This window comes from Podarcis raffonei, chromosome 10 (genome assembly GCF_027172205.1).
Source record: "Podarcis raffonei isolate rPodRaf1 chromosome 10, rPodRaf1.pri, whole genome shotgun sequence".
Taxonomy (NCBI): domain Eukaryota; kingdom Metazoa; phylum Chordata; class Lepidosauria; order Squamata; family Lacertidae; genus Podarcis; species Podarcis raffonei.
This window is the reverse complement of record NC_070611.1, coordinates 7,917,465-7,930,602: the sequence shown is the minus strand read 5'-3', so window position 1 is coordinate 7,930,602 and position 13,138 is coordinate 7,917,465. Positions and strand designations below refer to the sequence as shown.

The 13,138-nt window shown below is 41.6% G+C and overlaps 1 protein-coding gene across 1 annotated transcript; it reads left to right on the top strand.

Moving 5' to 3' along the window:
• The first annotated feature begins 4,034 nt into the window (after positions 1 to 4,034).
• Positions 4,035 to 12,599, top strand: SYPL1 (synaptophysin like 1). The gene is made up of 6 exons (XM_053406399.1): positions 4,035 to 4,145; positions 4,255 to 4,326; positions 7,284 to 7,402; positions 8,780 to 8,984; positions 10,474 to 10,662; positions 11,573 to 12,599. The coding sequence occupies exons 2-6, from the start codon at positions 4,258 to 4,260 to the stop codon at positions 11,699 to 11,701; spliced, it is 711 nt and encodes a 236-aa protein (XP_053262374.1). The 5' UTR covers positions 4,035 to 4,145; positions 4,255 to 4,257; the 3' UTR covers positions 11,702 to 12,599.
• Positions 12,600 to 13,138: the final 539 nt, after the last annotated feature.

Below are 13,138 nucleotides of genomic sequence, written 5' to 3'. Positions count from 1 at the left end.
ACGGGAAGGTAAACGGCGTTTCCATGCGCTCTGACTTCCGTCACGGTGTTCCGTTGCGCCATAAGTGGTTTAGTCATGCAGACAAATGCCAGCTCCCTTGGCCTGAAAAGTGAGATGAGCGCCGCACCCTATAGTTGCCTTTGACTGGACTTAACGACTCTACACATGGACATCACCAGATGGGCAGTATCGAAATCAGATTGATTATATTCTCTGCAGCCAAAGATGGAGAAGCTCTATACAGTCAGCAAAAACAAGACCTGGAGCTGACTGTGGCTCAGATCATCAGCTTCTTATAGCAAAATTCAAGCTTAAACTGAAGAAAGTAGGAAAAACCACTGGGCCGGTAAGATACAATCTAAGTCAAATCCCTTATGAGTACACAGTGGAAGTGACGAACAGGTTTAAGGATTTAGATTTGGTGGACAGAGTGCCTGAAGAACTATGGATGGAGGCTCGTAACATTGTACAGGAGGCAGCAACGAAAACCATCCCAATGAAAAGGAAATGCAAGAAAGCAAAGTGGCTGTCCAACGAGGCCTTACAAATAGCGGAGGAGAGAAGGCAAGCAAAATGCGAGGGAGATAGTGAAAGATACAGGAAATTGAATGCAGATTTCCAAAGAATAGCAAGGAGAGACAAGAAGGCCTTCTTAAACGAGCAATGCAAACAAATAGAGGAAAACAACAGAATGGGAAGAACCAGAGATCTGTTCAAGAAAATTGGAGATATGAAAGGAGCATTTCGTACAAAGATTACCATAATAAAGGACAAAAGTGGTAAGGACCTAACAGAAGCAGAAGACATCAAGAAGAGGTGGCAAGAATACACAGAGGAATTATACTAGAAAGATATGGATGTCTCGTACACCCCAGGTAGTGTGGTTGCTGACCTTGAGCCAGACATCCTGGAAAGTGAAGTCAAATGGGCCTTAGAAAGCACTGCAAATAACAAGGCCAGTGGAAGTGATGGTATTCCAGCTGAACTATTTAAAATTTTAAAAGATGATGCTGTTAAGGTGCTACACTCAATATGCCAGCAAATTTGGAAAACTCAGCAGTGGCCAGAAGATTGGAGAAGATCAGTCTACATCCCAATCCCAAAGAAAGGCAGTGCCAAAGAATGCTCCAACTACCGCACAATTGCACTCATTTCACACGCTAGCAAGGTTATGCTTAAAATTCTACAAGGAAGGCTCAAACAGTATGTGGATCGAGAACTCCCAGAAGTGCAAGCTGGATTTAGAAGAGGCAGAGGAACCAGAGACCAAATTGCAAACATGCGCTGGATTATGGAGAAAGCTAGAGAGTTCCAGAAAGACATCTACTTCTGCTTCATTGACTATGCAAAAGCCTTTGACTGTGTCGACCACAGCAAACTATGGCAAGTTCTTAAAGAAATGGGAGTGCCTGATCACCTCATCTGTCTCCTGAGAAATCTCTATGTGGGACAAGAAGCTACAGTTAGAACTGGATATGGAACAACTGATTGGTTCAAAATTGGGAAAGGAGTACAACAAGGCTGTATTTTATCTCCCTGCTTATTTAATTTATATGCAGAATACATCATGCGAAAGGCTGGGCTGGATGAATCCCAAGCTGGAATTAAGATTGCCGGAAGAAATATCAACAACCTCAGATATGCAGATGACACAACCTTGATGGCAGAAAGTGAGGAGGAATTAAAGAACCTTTTAATGAGGGTGAAAGAGGAGAGCGCAAAATATGGCTCAACATCAAAAAAGCGAAGATCATGGCCACTGGTCCCATCACCTCCTGGCAAATAGAAGGGGAAGAAATGGAGGCAGTGAGATTTTACTTTCTTGGGCTCCATGATCACTGCAGATGGTGACAGCAGCCACGAAATTAAAAGACGCCTGCTTCTTGGGAGAAGGGCAATGACAGGCCTAGACAGCATCTTGAGAAGTAGAGACGTCACCTTGCCAACAAAGGTCTGTATATGGTTTTCCCAGTAGTGATGTATGGAAGTGAGAGCTGGACCATAAAGAAGGCTGATCGCTGAAGAATTGATGCTTTTGAATTATGGTGCTGGAGGAGACTCTTGAGAGTCCCATGGACTGCAAGAAGATCAAACACATCCATTCTTAATGAAATCAGCCCTGAGTGCTCACTGGAAGGACAGATCGTGAAGCTGAGGCTCCAGTACTTTGGCCACCTCATGAGAAGACTCCCTGGAGAAGACACTGATGCTGGGAAAGATGGAGGGCACAAGGAGAAGGGGGCGACAGAGGACGAGATGGTTGGATAGTGTTTTCGAGGTTACCAGCATGAGTTTGACCAAACTGCGGGAGGTAGTGGAGGACAGAGGTGCCTGGCGTGCTCTGGTCCATGGGGTCACGAAGAGTCGGACACGACTAAACAACTAAACAACAACAACAACAACTGTTCCTTTACTCTTTTTTACCTTTATGTCCAAACAGACCCCAAACCATTACTGTGGATTAGGTCTGCAAGAGTAAATAGGAATACTCTGGAGTCAATATAAACTCTTTCCATTCTATCCAAACTTATAAAATCAGAAGAAAAAGAAAATGATAGCCTTCCTGGATAATCCAATAGGCCATCTGGTAAATCATAACCATCCTCTGCTAACACTGGCCTCAGAGGAGTTACCTATAGCTTATTATTAAGCCCTAGTATCAGGCAGTCAAAAGTATGTTGCTCCAAGTGGAAAGGTTAGAAGACTAAAAAGCTTTTCTTGAATTGTCTTATTGCTGCAGCTATACCTCCCACATATAACTGGCTCTGAAAGCAAACTGGTAGAAATTACACTGGAAAGGACTGTGGAATTGGTTTAGCTCAGGGGTCAGCAAACCTTTTCAGTAGGGGGCTGGTCCACTGTCCCTCAGACCTTGTGGGAGGCCGGACTATATTTTTTTGGGGAGGAGGAATGAACGAATTGCTATGCCCCACAAATAACTCAGATATGCATTTTAAATAAAAGGACACATTCTACTTGTGTAAAAACACCAGGCAGGCCTCACAAATAACCCAGAGATGCATTTTAAACAAAAGGACACATTCTACTTATGTAAAAGCATGCTGATTCCCAGACTGTCCAAGGGGGCCAGATTGAGAAGGCGATTGGGCCAGATCCGGCCCCCGGGCCTTAGTTTGCCTACCCATGGTTTAGCTTAAGGATGACCAACCTTTCGGCATGAGTGTTCCTCTACCTTTAACTGCTGAATTGGGAATCTCAGCAGGTGTAGCCTGATGTTTCATTGTGCTACGAGCATTTGAAAGAAACTCTGCTGAAAATAAAGTTGCAGGGACCCTAATCTTCCTTCTCTCTCTTTATATCTATTCCTTTCCAGAACAAAAGCACCAGTCATTGGAAGACAATACTGTTCTCTCTTTATTTTCTGAAATAGTTGATTTTTTTCTCATAGCACGGTCATCTTTAACCTTGCAAGACAGTTAAATTGGAAACTACTCCCAAGAAAGAAAGAAAGAAAGAAAGAAAGAAAGAAAGAAAGCCATTCTTCAAGGAAGGAGCAAGACGGGTCCTTCTTGGAGTGACCACCTCTTTCAAAGGGGGAGGGGAAATGGCCATTGCCAATTTGCAGGCAGACATTGACTTTAATTATCACTTAAAATATTAACATTTAAAATGGACTTCTTTGAATATTTTTATGAAGGCCACTAACCCTCCCTGTCTCTGTTTAAAAAATACTGGCTGTTGTAGAAGATTAAGGCAGAAACGAGCATGCCAGCCTTTCCTCAAGGCTTCAGACCAGCTTGACGACTGCGATTCCCTCAAAATCCGGCTTTTTAGCGAAGGATTGGAAGGAGGCTGTCACTGAACAAGAAGACTTCTTTATGGCAGGGAAGACTCGGCCTAGGTACTAAAACAGAAGGGGGAAAACACCCCACGTGGTTTTAAGTGGCGCATCCTTGCGTTGCACAGAGAAGAGTGCAGGATGCAAACACACCTGAGAGTCTCCCAGGCCCATTGTAAGATGGCAGTTGGGAAAGGAGGAGAAGGCAGTTCCGTTGCCTGGGAGATGTGGGCGGAGCTTGAAGAGGCAGCCTATATAAGGGGACGGAGGCCGGGCGGCGGCTGCAGTGAAGCCCTAGAGAGGGAAGGAGGAGCCTGCGGTGGCCAGGCCAGGGGGAGGACGCCAGGTCTGGTCTTACGCCTCGCATGGTTCTGTTTGTGCCTTTGGGCTCCCCTTCCACGCACTTCTCTGTCCTAATGTGTTCCCCTTCCTCCTCCTTTTTCTTTCTCTTGCAGAAAATGAGTGATTTTCACCTGGATCTTAGCCCGCTCAAGGAGCCCCTGGGGTTCATCAAGCTTCTTGAGTGGGTGAGTCTGCTGGGTTAGGGGGTTCAGGTCATATGGGTCACCCCCCTTCCTAGACTGTCTTGCAGGGCTCTTTCCTTTGATATGGGGTGGGGGGCTGTGTTGTGTTCCCCTAAAAGGCCCTGAGGGATGGTGGAATAAAAGGCTGAGCTTGCAGTGCCATCCTGTTTGGAAGCAAGGCCTGTTGGGTTCAAGGAGGCTTGCCCCCCAAAATGTGGGGTTAGGCTTGCCTCTGAAGTGGTGAGGCCTAGACTTGCACATGCTTTGGAACGGACTTTTTAAATAGTTGCCTGTCTTGTTAGGCCTGGCCTGGCCGAAATCCTTCCCCAGCTGTTTCTAAGCCTGTGTTCCCTTAAAACTCTACGAATCCTGATGTTGGCTGTAATCTCCCAGCAGGTTCCTTTAATACAAAATATTAAATTACTGGAAATAATTTACATTAAAAAAAAATATGCGGCAGTAATGCCTGTGTGCAGTTTCTTCTGCAGCTATGGTGAAAACCCTGAAAGGCTATGACGTTGAACGCTTAATTTGTAAGGAGTAAAATGTCTTTCTAAGTGTTGGGGTCTCTGTGTAATCTCTCAACAGTCACGTTGCACAGGTCTGTTATTACCATATGTACTATCAAATACCTGTTTTTTCATTGAAAACTCGGTGTTTTGTTTCCTTCTATAAATTAAAGTTGGGCTTCTGCATTCAAATGGGAAATCCATTTGAATTTGAGGGGGCTGTTTTAAATATGTATCTGTTGTTGTTTAGTCGTCTTAGTCGAGTTTGACTCTCCCTGACCCCATGAACCAGAACATGCCTTGGAAACTTCTCCAAGTTTCTCCATTTTATGTCCATGGAGTTTTCTTGGCAAAATATTGGAGTGGTTTGCCTGTTCCTTCTCCAGGTGGATCACATTTAGTCTAAACTCTTGGCTATGACCAGATTTTCTGCATCCTGTTACAAAGTGATGTCGTTCCTCCTGCTTTACAAATACTAATGTTAATACCCTAAATCATTCTAGACCCAATTATGATTTTTCTGCTGCATCTAGCACACCCAGCCAGCTTTGTAGTGTTGCCAAGTTTGCGTGGCTTGTGGCAAAGCCTAGCAGTATAAGAAGTCCCGCTGCTCCCAGGTCCTACCATCAACAATAACAACAACAATAATTTTATTATTTATACCCCGCCCATCTGGCTGGGTTTTCCCAGCCACTCTGGGCAGCTTCCAGCAAAATAAAAAATATATTAAAAATGTCAAACATTAAAAGCTTCCCAATACTTAAGATGTCTTCTAAACGTTGTGTATTGGAAAGTCCAACAGCTATTTTGCACTTTCTGCTTTCCTGCCAGTAACCTCCTGCTCTAGTTCCGGACAGGGTGTTTGGATAATTTTTTGTCACAGATAGAGAATTTTGAAATCAAACTGTTGCACATTTCTTTTCTATTTGTCTCTGTGTGTATGCATACACACAAGCTATATTTGTTGTACACGGCAATGATGCATCAAATAAAGCGGTGGGCTCACATTAGTATAGGACACGTGGCAATAGCCTGAAAAAGAAGCTAATTTGATGGGAATTCGTTTTTGTAGTTTGTCAGGCAGCTTGTTAAAAACATTATTAAAGACCCCACTGCTTTTTTCACTAGGTTAGTACAAGGTCTTGCAAACCCTTAAGGTTGGCCCTGCTGTAACACCCCAATATGCCTGCCTCCCCCCCTCCCTGACCTTGACCAATTTCCTATATCTAGCCTTAACAATTTTATGCCATGATGGACTCACCCACTTGTTTCCCTTTGTAGAGTGATACTCTATACCAGGGTAGCCAACAGGGCGCCCTTCAGAAGTTGGAGACTACAACTCCATCAACCATGACCATTGGCCCCCTGCTGACTGGGGGCCTGATCCAACATCTGGAGGGCCACAGGTTTCCTAGCCTGCCTTAGGCAGCTACCTAGTTATGCTTTAAGGGTAGGGCTTGACTTTGCTTTAGGGCATCGGGGAAAACAAGTAAGCTTTCTGGTAGAAGACAAATGCCTAGTTTCCTAAGCAGTAAGGTGTACATCTGATAATAATTTGACTGCCTCCAACTCCTTTATAATGAAAGCAACTTGAACATCTTTTGCGTGTTACTAAACTGCTTATCGTGCAGCTGATAAAGGAACCACTTCCAACAGAAGCAGGTTTTAAAATGTTTTCCCCATAACTATTTTTAAATTGATTTTTAATTTCAAGTAACAAAACATTCTAGGTGCCATTGCCATTAATAACAATGCCGACAGCCCTATAAAGAGTAAAGAAACATTCATAACTGTCTATCAAACACTTTCCATATGAACGCTCAACAGATTATGCCAATATAAAATTGAATTTCTTTTCCCCCCCTTTTGATAAACTTGTATGCTTAAATTTGCTTACAGGCATAGACTTTGTTTGGATAAATAGGGCAATATTTGGAATGAGTTGGAATTATACAATATTTTGTATAATGTAGGCTGTTAATATTTACAAATATATTAGGATAATATCAAACTTATAAAATAATGTATGGGGTAGGGTATTTTTCATATACACATTTTTTCTCTATACATTTTTGTGCCTTGTTTTCATTTTCTTTATAATTGAAAACTTTTCAATAAAACACTAATATAAAAAAACTTGTATGCTTCAGTGCACTATACATTTATATTGCTTAGGAACTCTGATAAAAGGAACAAACTTTCAGCATTTTTCAGTGCAGTCCTATATATAAACTGCTCAGAAGTAATCACCATTGATTTGGCTGAGACTTTCATCCAGATAAGTGCACACAGTGTTTCGACTGTAGCTACACCCACTAAAGCTGTAAATTTGGATGGAATTAATGAGTCAAATTAAGATTGTATGTAAAGTGTTCCTTACATTTTGTTGAATTTTCCAAATGTACATAAATGTGTATAATAATGCATGTGATGTATTTTCTCTTTGTACAGTTCTTCTCCATGTTTGCATTTGCTACGTGTGGAGGCTATAAAGGTGTAACGACACTTTTAGTATCCTGTAATGGACTTGTAAATGGAACAGTAAGAGCAAGTTTTGCTTATCCTTTCAGGTGAGCCTCTTAAATGGCAAGTGTCTAGTATATTTCTGTATGTAAAGTTTCCTGCCAGTGCTTGATCGTTGGTCACCATTACCTGATTAGCACTAGGTCAGTCCAGCAATTTATAGTTGATAAATCTTTCCAGCTTTAACTACTTAATATTGCTCTGATAAGATCTTCTAGCAGAGGCTACATCGGTAATTAATGATAGAACATGAACTATACAAATGTACAGGACAAACAACAATCTTGTCTTTCTAAAATTAGGGCAGGGGGAATCACATTTCTCATGTGACCTGGCACAACATGTGCCTGTTCTACAGATTATTATTTTAAAAAAAATCTGAAAGGAGAATGAATCCTCTATTATAGTGCCATCAGTGGAAAAAGTTTGTTTTCTAACAAAAGTTTGATGTACCTTGCATGGCAGTTGTGTCCAATGCACATTCTCTCCAGTAATAGCAGAAATGGTCTCAGAATAAAAGTGTCTTCTCAGATATGTAGCATCCAGCCAGGGAGAACCAGTGTATTGGATTGACTACTACTTCCATTCATATCCTATTAAATTTGTTCACTGCTAAGAGACCATTTTGCTTTATCTAGTGAAATACACCTGCAGCCTCCTCTGTCTATGCTTTCCTTCCTGTTTGGCTGCTTTTTCTTGAAGAAAAAAGCCAAACATATATATTTTTAAAACATGCTTAATGTAACATGTAGTTCAGTGCTCAGTTCTAGGTAGATTTTATAGTTACTTTTCTGCTTAATCTATAGCTGACCTGGATCAACAACAGGCTTGGGGATGGAAATTTCCATTAATTTTCCATCAATGTCATTACTTATATGGGCAGACTTGCATAAGATGCAGACTATGAAATACTGGTTTGTCAAAACGTGTTATGCTGCTATCTTTGTTTGGCTTTGTGGCTGCTACTCCTATCACAGTGTCAAGGCCTCAACGCATTGCACCCACAGCAGCAAAAAACAGCTTACACAAAAAGTCAGATGATTCTACTGGTCTTTATTTGTTTTTTAATGACTCCTCTCCTTCTATGTTTTAAGCTGTCTTTATTTTATCGGTAAGCTGCTTTGAGTCCCTATGGGGGGGCAAGGTGGGGCATGCATATATAATAATGATAATCTACCTTAAGCTGTTCTACTGTGTGCATTAAACTAGCCTTAACTGCTGTGGATGATAGGTATGCAGGCCTAGGAGATTAACACTATGCAGTTCATTATTTTCCAATATACATACCAGTGGAATGGAAATTGATATGCTAGCTGACGGTTGTCCAGAAAGTGAAGCTCAACAGCCCAGTTGCCTGTGCTCTGTGATGACTGTAGTAGCTAAGACATGCTTCCCTTGATAATTTCTGCCTACTTCTCTTTTAGGCTGAACAAAGTGATCTTTGGTTCGCCAGATCCAACCCGATGCAATGGCACTTGGGGTGAAACCCACCTCGTGGGCAACTTCTCCACCACTGCACAGTTCTTCGTAACTTTTGGAATCTTGATATTCTTGTATTGCATGGCTGCCCTTGTGCTGTACCTTGGTTATATGCACCTGTACCAAAGCGGTGGCATTTTACCAATGATGGTAGGTTGATACTAAGGACAAATCTAAAAAATAATAATCTTGAATTTAAGTCACCAGAAGTTTAATTCTGTAACTCAGAACTCTGTTTTTTTTTTTTACCTGTTTGATGTGTAAACTCATCATTCAAAATATGTGGGGGTTCTGTTGTTTTGATTAATTAATTAAACTGTATGACTAGCCCGAAAGCCTTGCAGGCACAAACTGTATTGAAAGCAGTGCGGCCTATTATCACCCTAACTAACAGCATCATGAGCACAAGTCATCACAAATGTGCAATAAACAGGACATCTGGAGGGGACATCTGTCTCAGGAGCATGCTGTGGGGATAAAATGGGAGATAGGAAGAACAGTGTGCACCACCCTAGGCTGCTTGAAGGAAGGGCAGGCTATAAATGCAAGAAATGAGGAACAAGTCAGTGTGCTTAGGAGGTGTAATTCCTGCTTTGCATAGTATCTATTTGTTGGTGCAGGGAATTTCCCTCAAGTTCTGTGAATGGAGCATGCCTGCATGAACCTGAAAAGTCTATCAGGTGTCCTTCAGAAGTTTTTAACCACAACTCCCATCAACCCAGCTATCATTAAAACATCTGGAGGGAACCAGGTTGAGAAAGGCTGCTGCTGAAGAGAATAAACTTGCATTTTCGTACCTACGGGACCGCCTCTCCTGGTATGTCCCACAGAGGAACTTACGGTCTTTAAACAAAAACATCTTGAAGGTCCCAGGCCACAGAGAGGTTAGGCTGGCCTCAACTAGAGCCAGGGCTTTTTCGGCTGTGGCTCCGATCTGGTGGAACGCTCTGTCACAAGATACTAGGGCCCTGCGGGACTTGACATCTTTCCGCAGGGCCTGCAAGGCAGAGCTGTTCCACCAGGCCTTTGGCCAGGGCACAGCCTGACTCCCTCCCTCGGCAATCTTCGCGGAGCTCTGGCCCAATGGTTGCCATTGGTTTGATTTGAATTAATTTTATAATGAATGGTTTTAGAGTGTTGTGTTGTACTGTTGTACTGTTTTATTGTTGTTAGCCGCCCTGAGCCCGGCTTCGGCTGGGGAGGGCAGGATATAAATAAAATTTATTATTATTAATTATTATTGAAATAGAGTACACAACCAGCATCTTTTGAGCTCTGTTTAGCTACCAGTTCTGCATCACTTTTAGACTCTATGGTTTCTTCTTTGAAAACTGTAACGGCATCCTCAGTGCTACACCCAAGTGACTTTTTGGATAAAAAGCTGGAGTTGTGGATTTCTCAAGCGGTATGTATTTTGGCCAAATAGTCACTGCTACATAAGGAAAGTGTCTTCCAGAAAATGGTAGCATGCGTGCTAGGAGTGTGGTTGGATGGTTAGATACATTACAGTAAAATGAACATAGCTGCTAAAATGAAAATGGTTTTATGTCAAGTGATAGTAAATATTGACTACCCCCTCTCAACCCCTGAATGCATTTTAGACTGAAGCAATTGGTAACTTTGGACTGTCTCATTACAGGATTATGTCTTCACTCTTAGTGCCGTCTTTCTGTGGCTAGTCAGCAGTGCTGCGTGGGCAAAGGCACTTGTTGATATCAAAGTATCAACTGGTCCACGCATTATTGAAGAAATATCTGCTTGCAAAATACCAGGAACCTCCTGTTTGTTTGATTCAGTAACCAGCATGGGAAGTCTGAATGTGTCTGTGGTATGTATGTCAGCTTTTGAGCATTCAAGTGCTAGTGTTACGAGCTGAATCTAAGTAGTGTCAGCAGATCAAACGTAAATAACCACCTGAGTCTGTAAACTTGGAGCCAAACTAGGCATAATGCAAGAGATCAGGGAACTAATAACCTTGTATATGTATGCCTTCCAGTCTAAATGCAGCCAGAGATTGTTCCCCACAGGGTCCAGTATTGCAGTTTTTAATATTAATGTTTAACTGATATTGCTCAGTGTCCTTGCATATGCCCGGACACACAAATGAGAATATAATAATGTAGTAATTGCTGCCTCATCTCTAAACTATAGTCCAAAATACAATGCCCAGAATACTAGCTAGGGTTCCATTTAGAAATCGTATAACCCGTTTTATAACAGCTGCACTGGTTGTAAGTTTGTTTCCAAACTAAACTCGTGGTACTCACATTGGTATTTAAAGTCTTAAACAATGTAGGCTCCAACAATCTGAAAGACCAACTCCTTCCCTACAGACTTTCTCAGGTGGTAAGATCAGAGGGTGCCTTTGTTATAGTTTCAGCATCATCAGGAGTGCTGGTGACTGAGGATACAGGATTGTTGTGGAACTCCCCAGTTTTTTTTATAGTGGGAGTAGATTGCAGTCTCTTGGAAGTTGGACACCCCTGCCCTAGACTTTGCAGATCTATCCTCTAGGACCCTATTCTTGTGACTGTCATTTGGTTTAAACTGTTTTTAATGTTGCATTTTGAATGGTTGTGACACACCTTGAGACGTTGGGGTGGAAGGTGGGTAACAAATCAGATTGGTAACTATTGGGCTGCATGATAGAAGTTTTTGAATTGTTAAGAGAAGGCCTTTAGCTGGTTGTATTCAATAGTATTGTAACTATCTGATAACACACATGTCTTAATTTGCAGGTTTTTGGCTTGTTAAATATGGTTCTGTGGGCAGGCAATGCTTGGTTTGTATACAAGGAGACGATTCTGCATAAACCTAACAATGCTTCTCCAGACTCCGGACTTTATCCACCTGCATCAGGAATTTAACTATAACAACAAAAATCTGCATTCCGTTGACAATAGTTTATAAACCTTGAAGTTCAATGTACTTTAGCTGTTTTTTAAAAATGGAAATTCACTTCAAAGTACATACTCTGCATAGAAAAATCAGTAAGTTTTGGAAGGGTTGCCTGTACTTGATTGAGTATTCACATTCAGTCTAACTCACAGACACTTTTGATAAAAATTTGGGCAATCTCTCTGGAAGTAATATTTTGTTAGCGGCATTTGATTTCTACAAAACCTTGCCAGTGTAACTAGTACTCTTCCAAGCCTGTGCTGCACTTCCGTTTAACATGCAATCTGAGGAGCTATAAATAACGTTGCCTATTTTAATGCTCAGAAACAGTAATTCTTAAGCTTAAACAGGTTTCAGTTGCTTGGTTTAAAAGCCTTTCCCCTCCAAATTTGGCACACTTGCATTCCAGCTTTTGGTATAGTAGTTTAATTCTTGATTTAGAAGAGAGAGTAAATCTTGGATGACAAAAATACTGAGCCAAATGCTCTAAATCGGCCTTTGCCATCCTGGTTCTCTCCAGATGTTTTAGGCTACAACTGGCTTGGGGTGGTGGGAGTGGTAATCCAAAACTCCTGGAGGGCACCAGGTTGGCAAAGGTTGCTCTAACCACTTGTTAGTCACCCATGCCCATTTAAAACCAAAGTTTCAACAGTGACAACATGTTTAAATTTGAAAAGCTGTTGACATGTGCTAAAATGAGAGAGATTCTCTTCTTGAGTATACTAGTTACGCAAACAGTTTTCCCTTTAGGAAGATTGCTCCTAATTCTTAAGTTTGGATGTATAAGCATGGCTACTTCGTTTTGAGGAAACACCTGTGACATGCCTGTATTTTGAATTCAGTTAAATAAATGGAAGTTTCTAGGAATTTTGTTTTGTTGGGAATATTCTTCCTTCTGATTTCTTGTCAGCATTGTTAGAGTATTGCAGTGCTTGCCCCAGGGTTATTGGTTTCCTCTTCGGACATTACAGTGTGTCATTTTTGGGGGGCGGGGGGGGGGAGAAACTTAATTTTGGCAAATTTCTTTAGTGAGGTGCCTTAGAGATGTTTTTGGGTGTGAAAAATTCAAATTTGCTGTTTTTGTTATTGAGGAACATTTAACTTAGTAAGTGTACATTTGATGAAGTACAAATTGCTTTTGGGAAACCAAAGAGTGTTAATTTTACCTCCTGAAAATGCCAGGTAACTCAGGCTTAAGGCTGCAGTCTTATACACACTTGCTTGGGCACAAGTCCCACTGAACTCAAAAGGGGCTCAATTTTGTAGAGGTGTCTTGAGTTGCACTGTGATCATTTGCACGACAGAAGATCAGGAGGGTTGTCAACTGAAATGCAAGCAAAAATATGTGCATTCTTTTAAAGTCACTTTGAATGTGTGACTACTAAGACGTGTACAGCTTCATTATA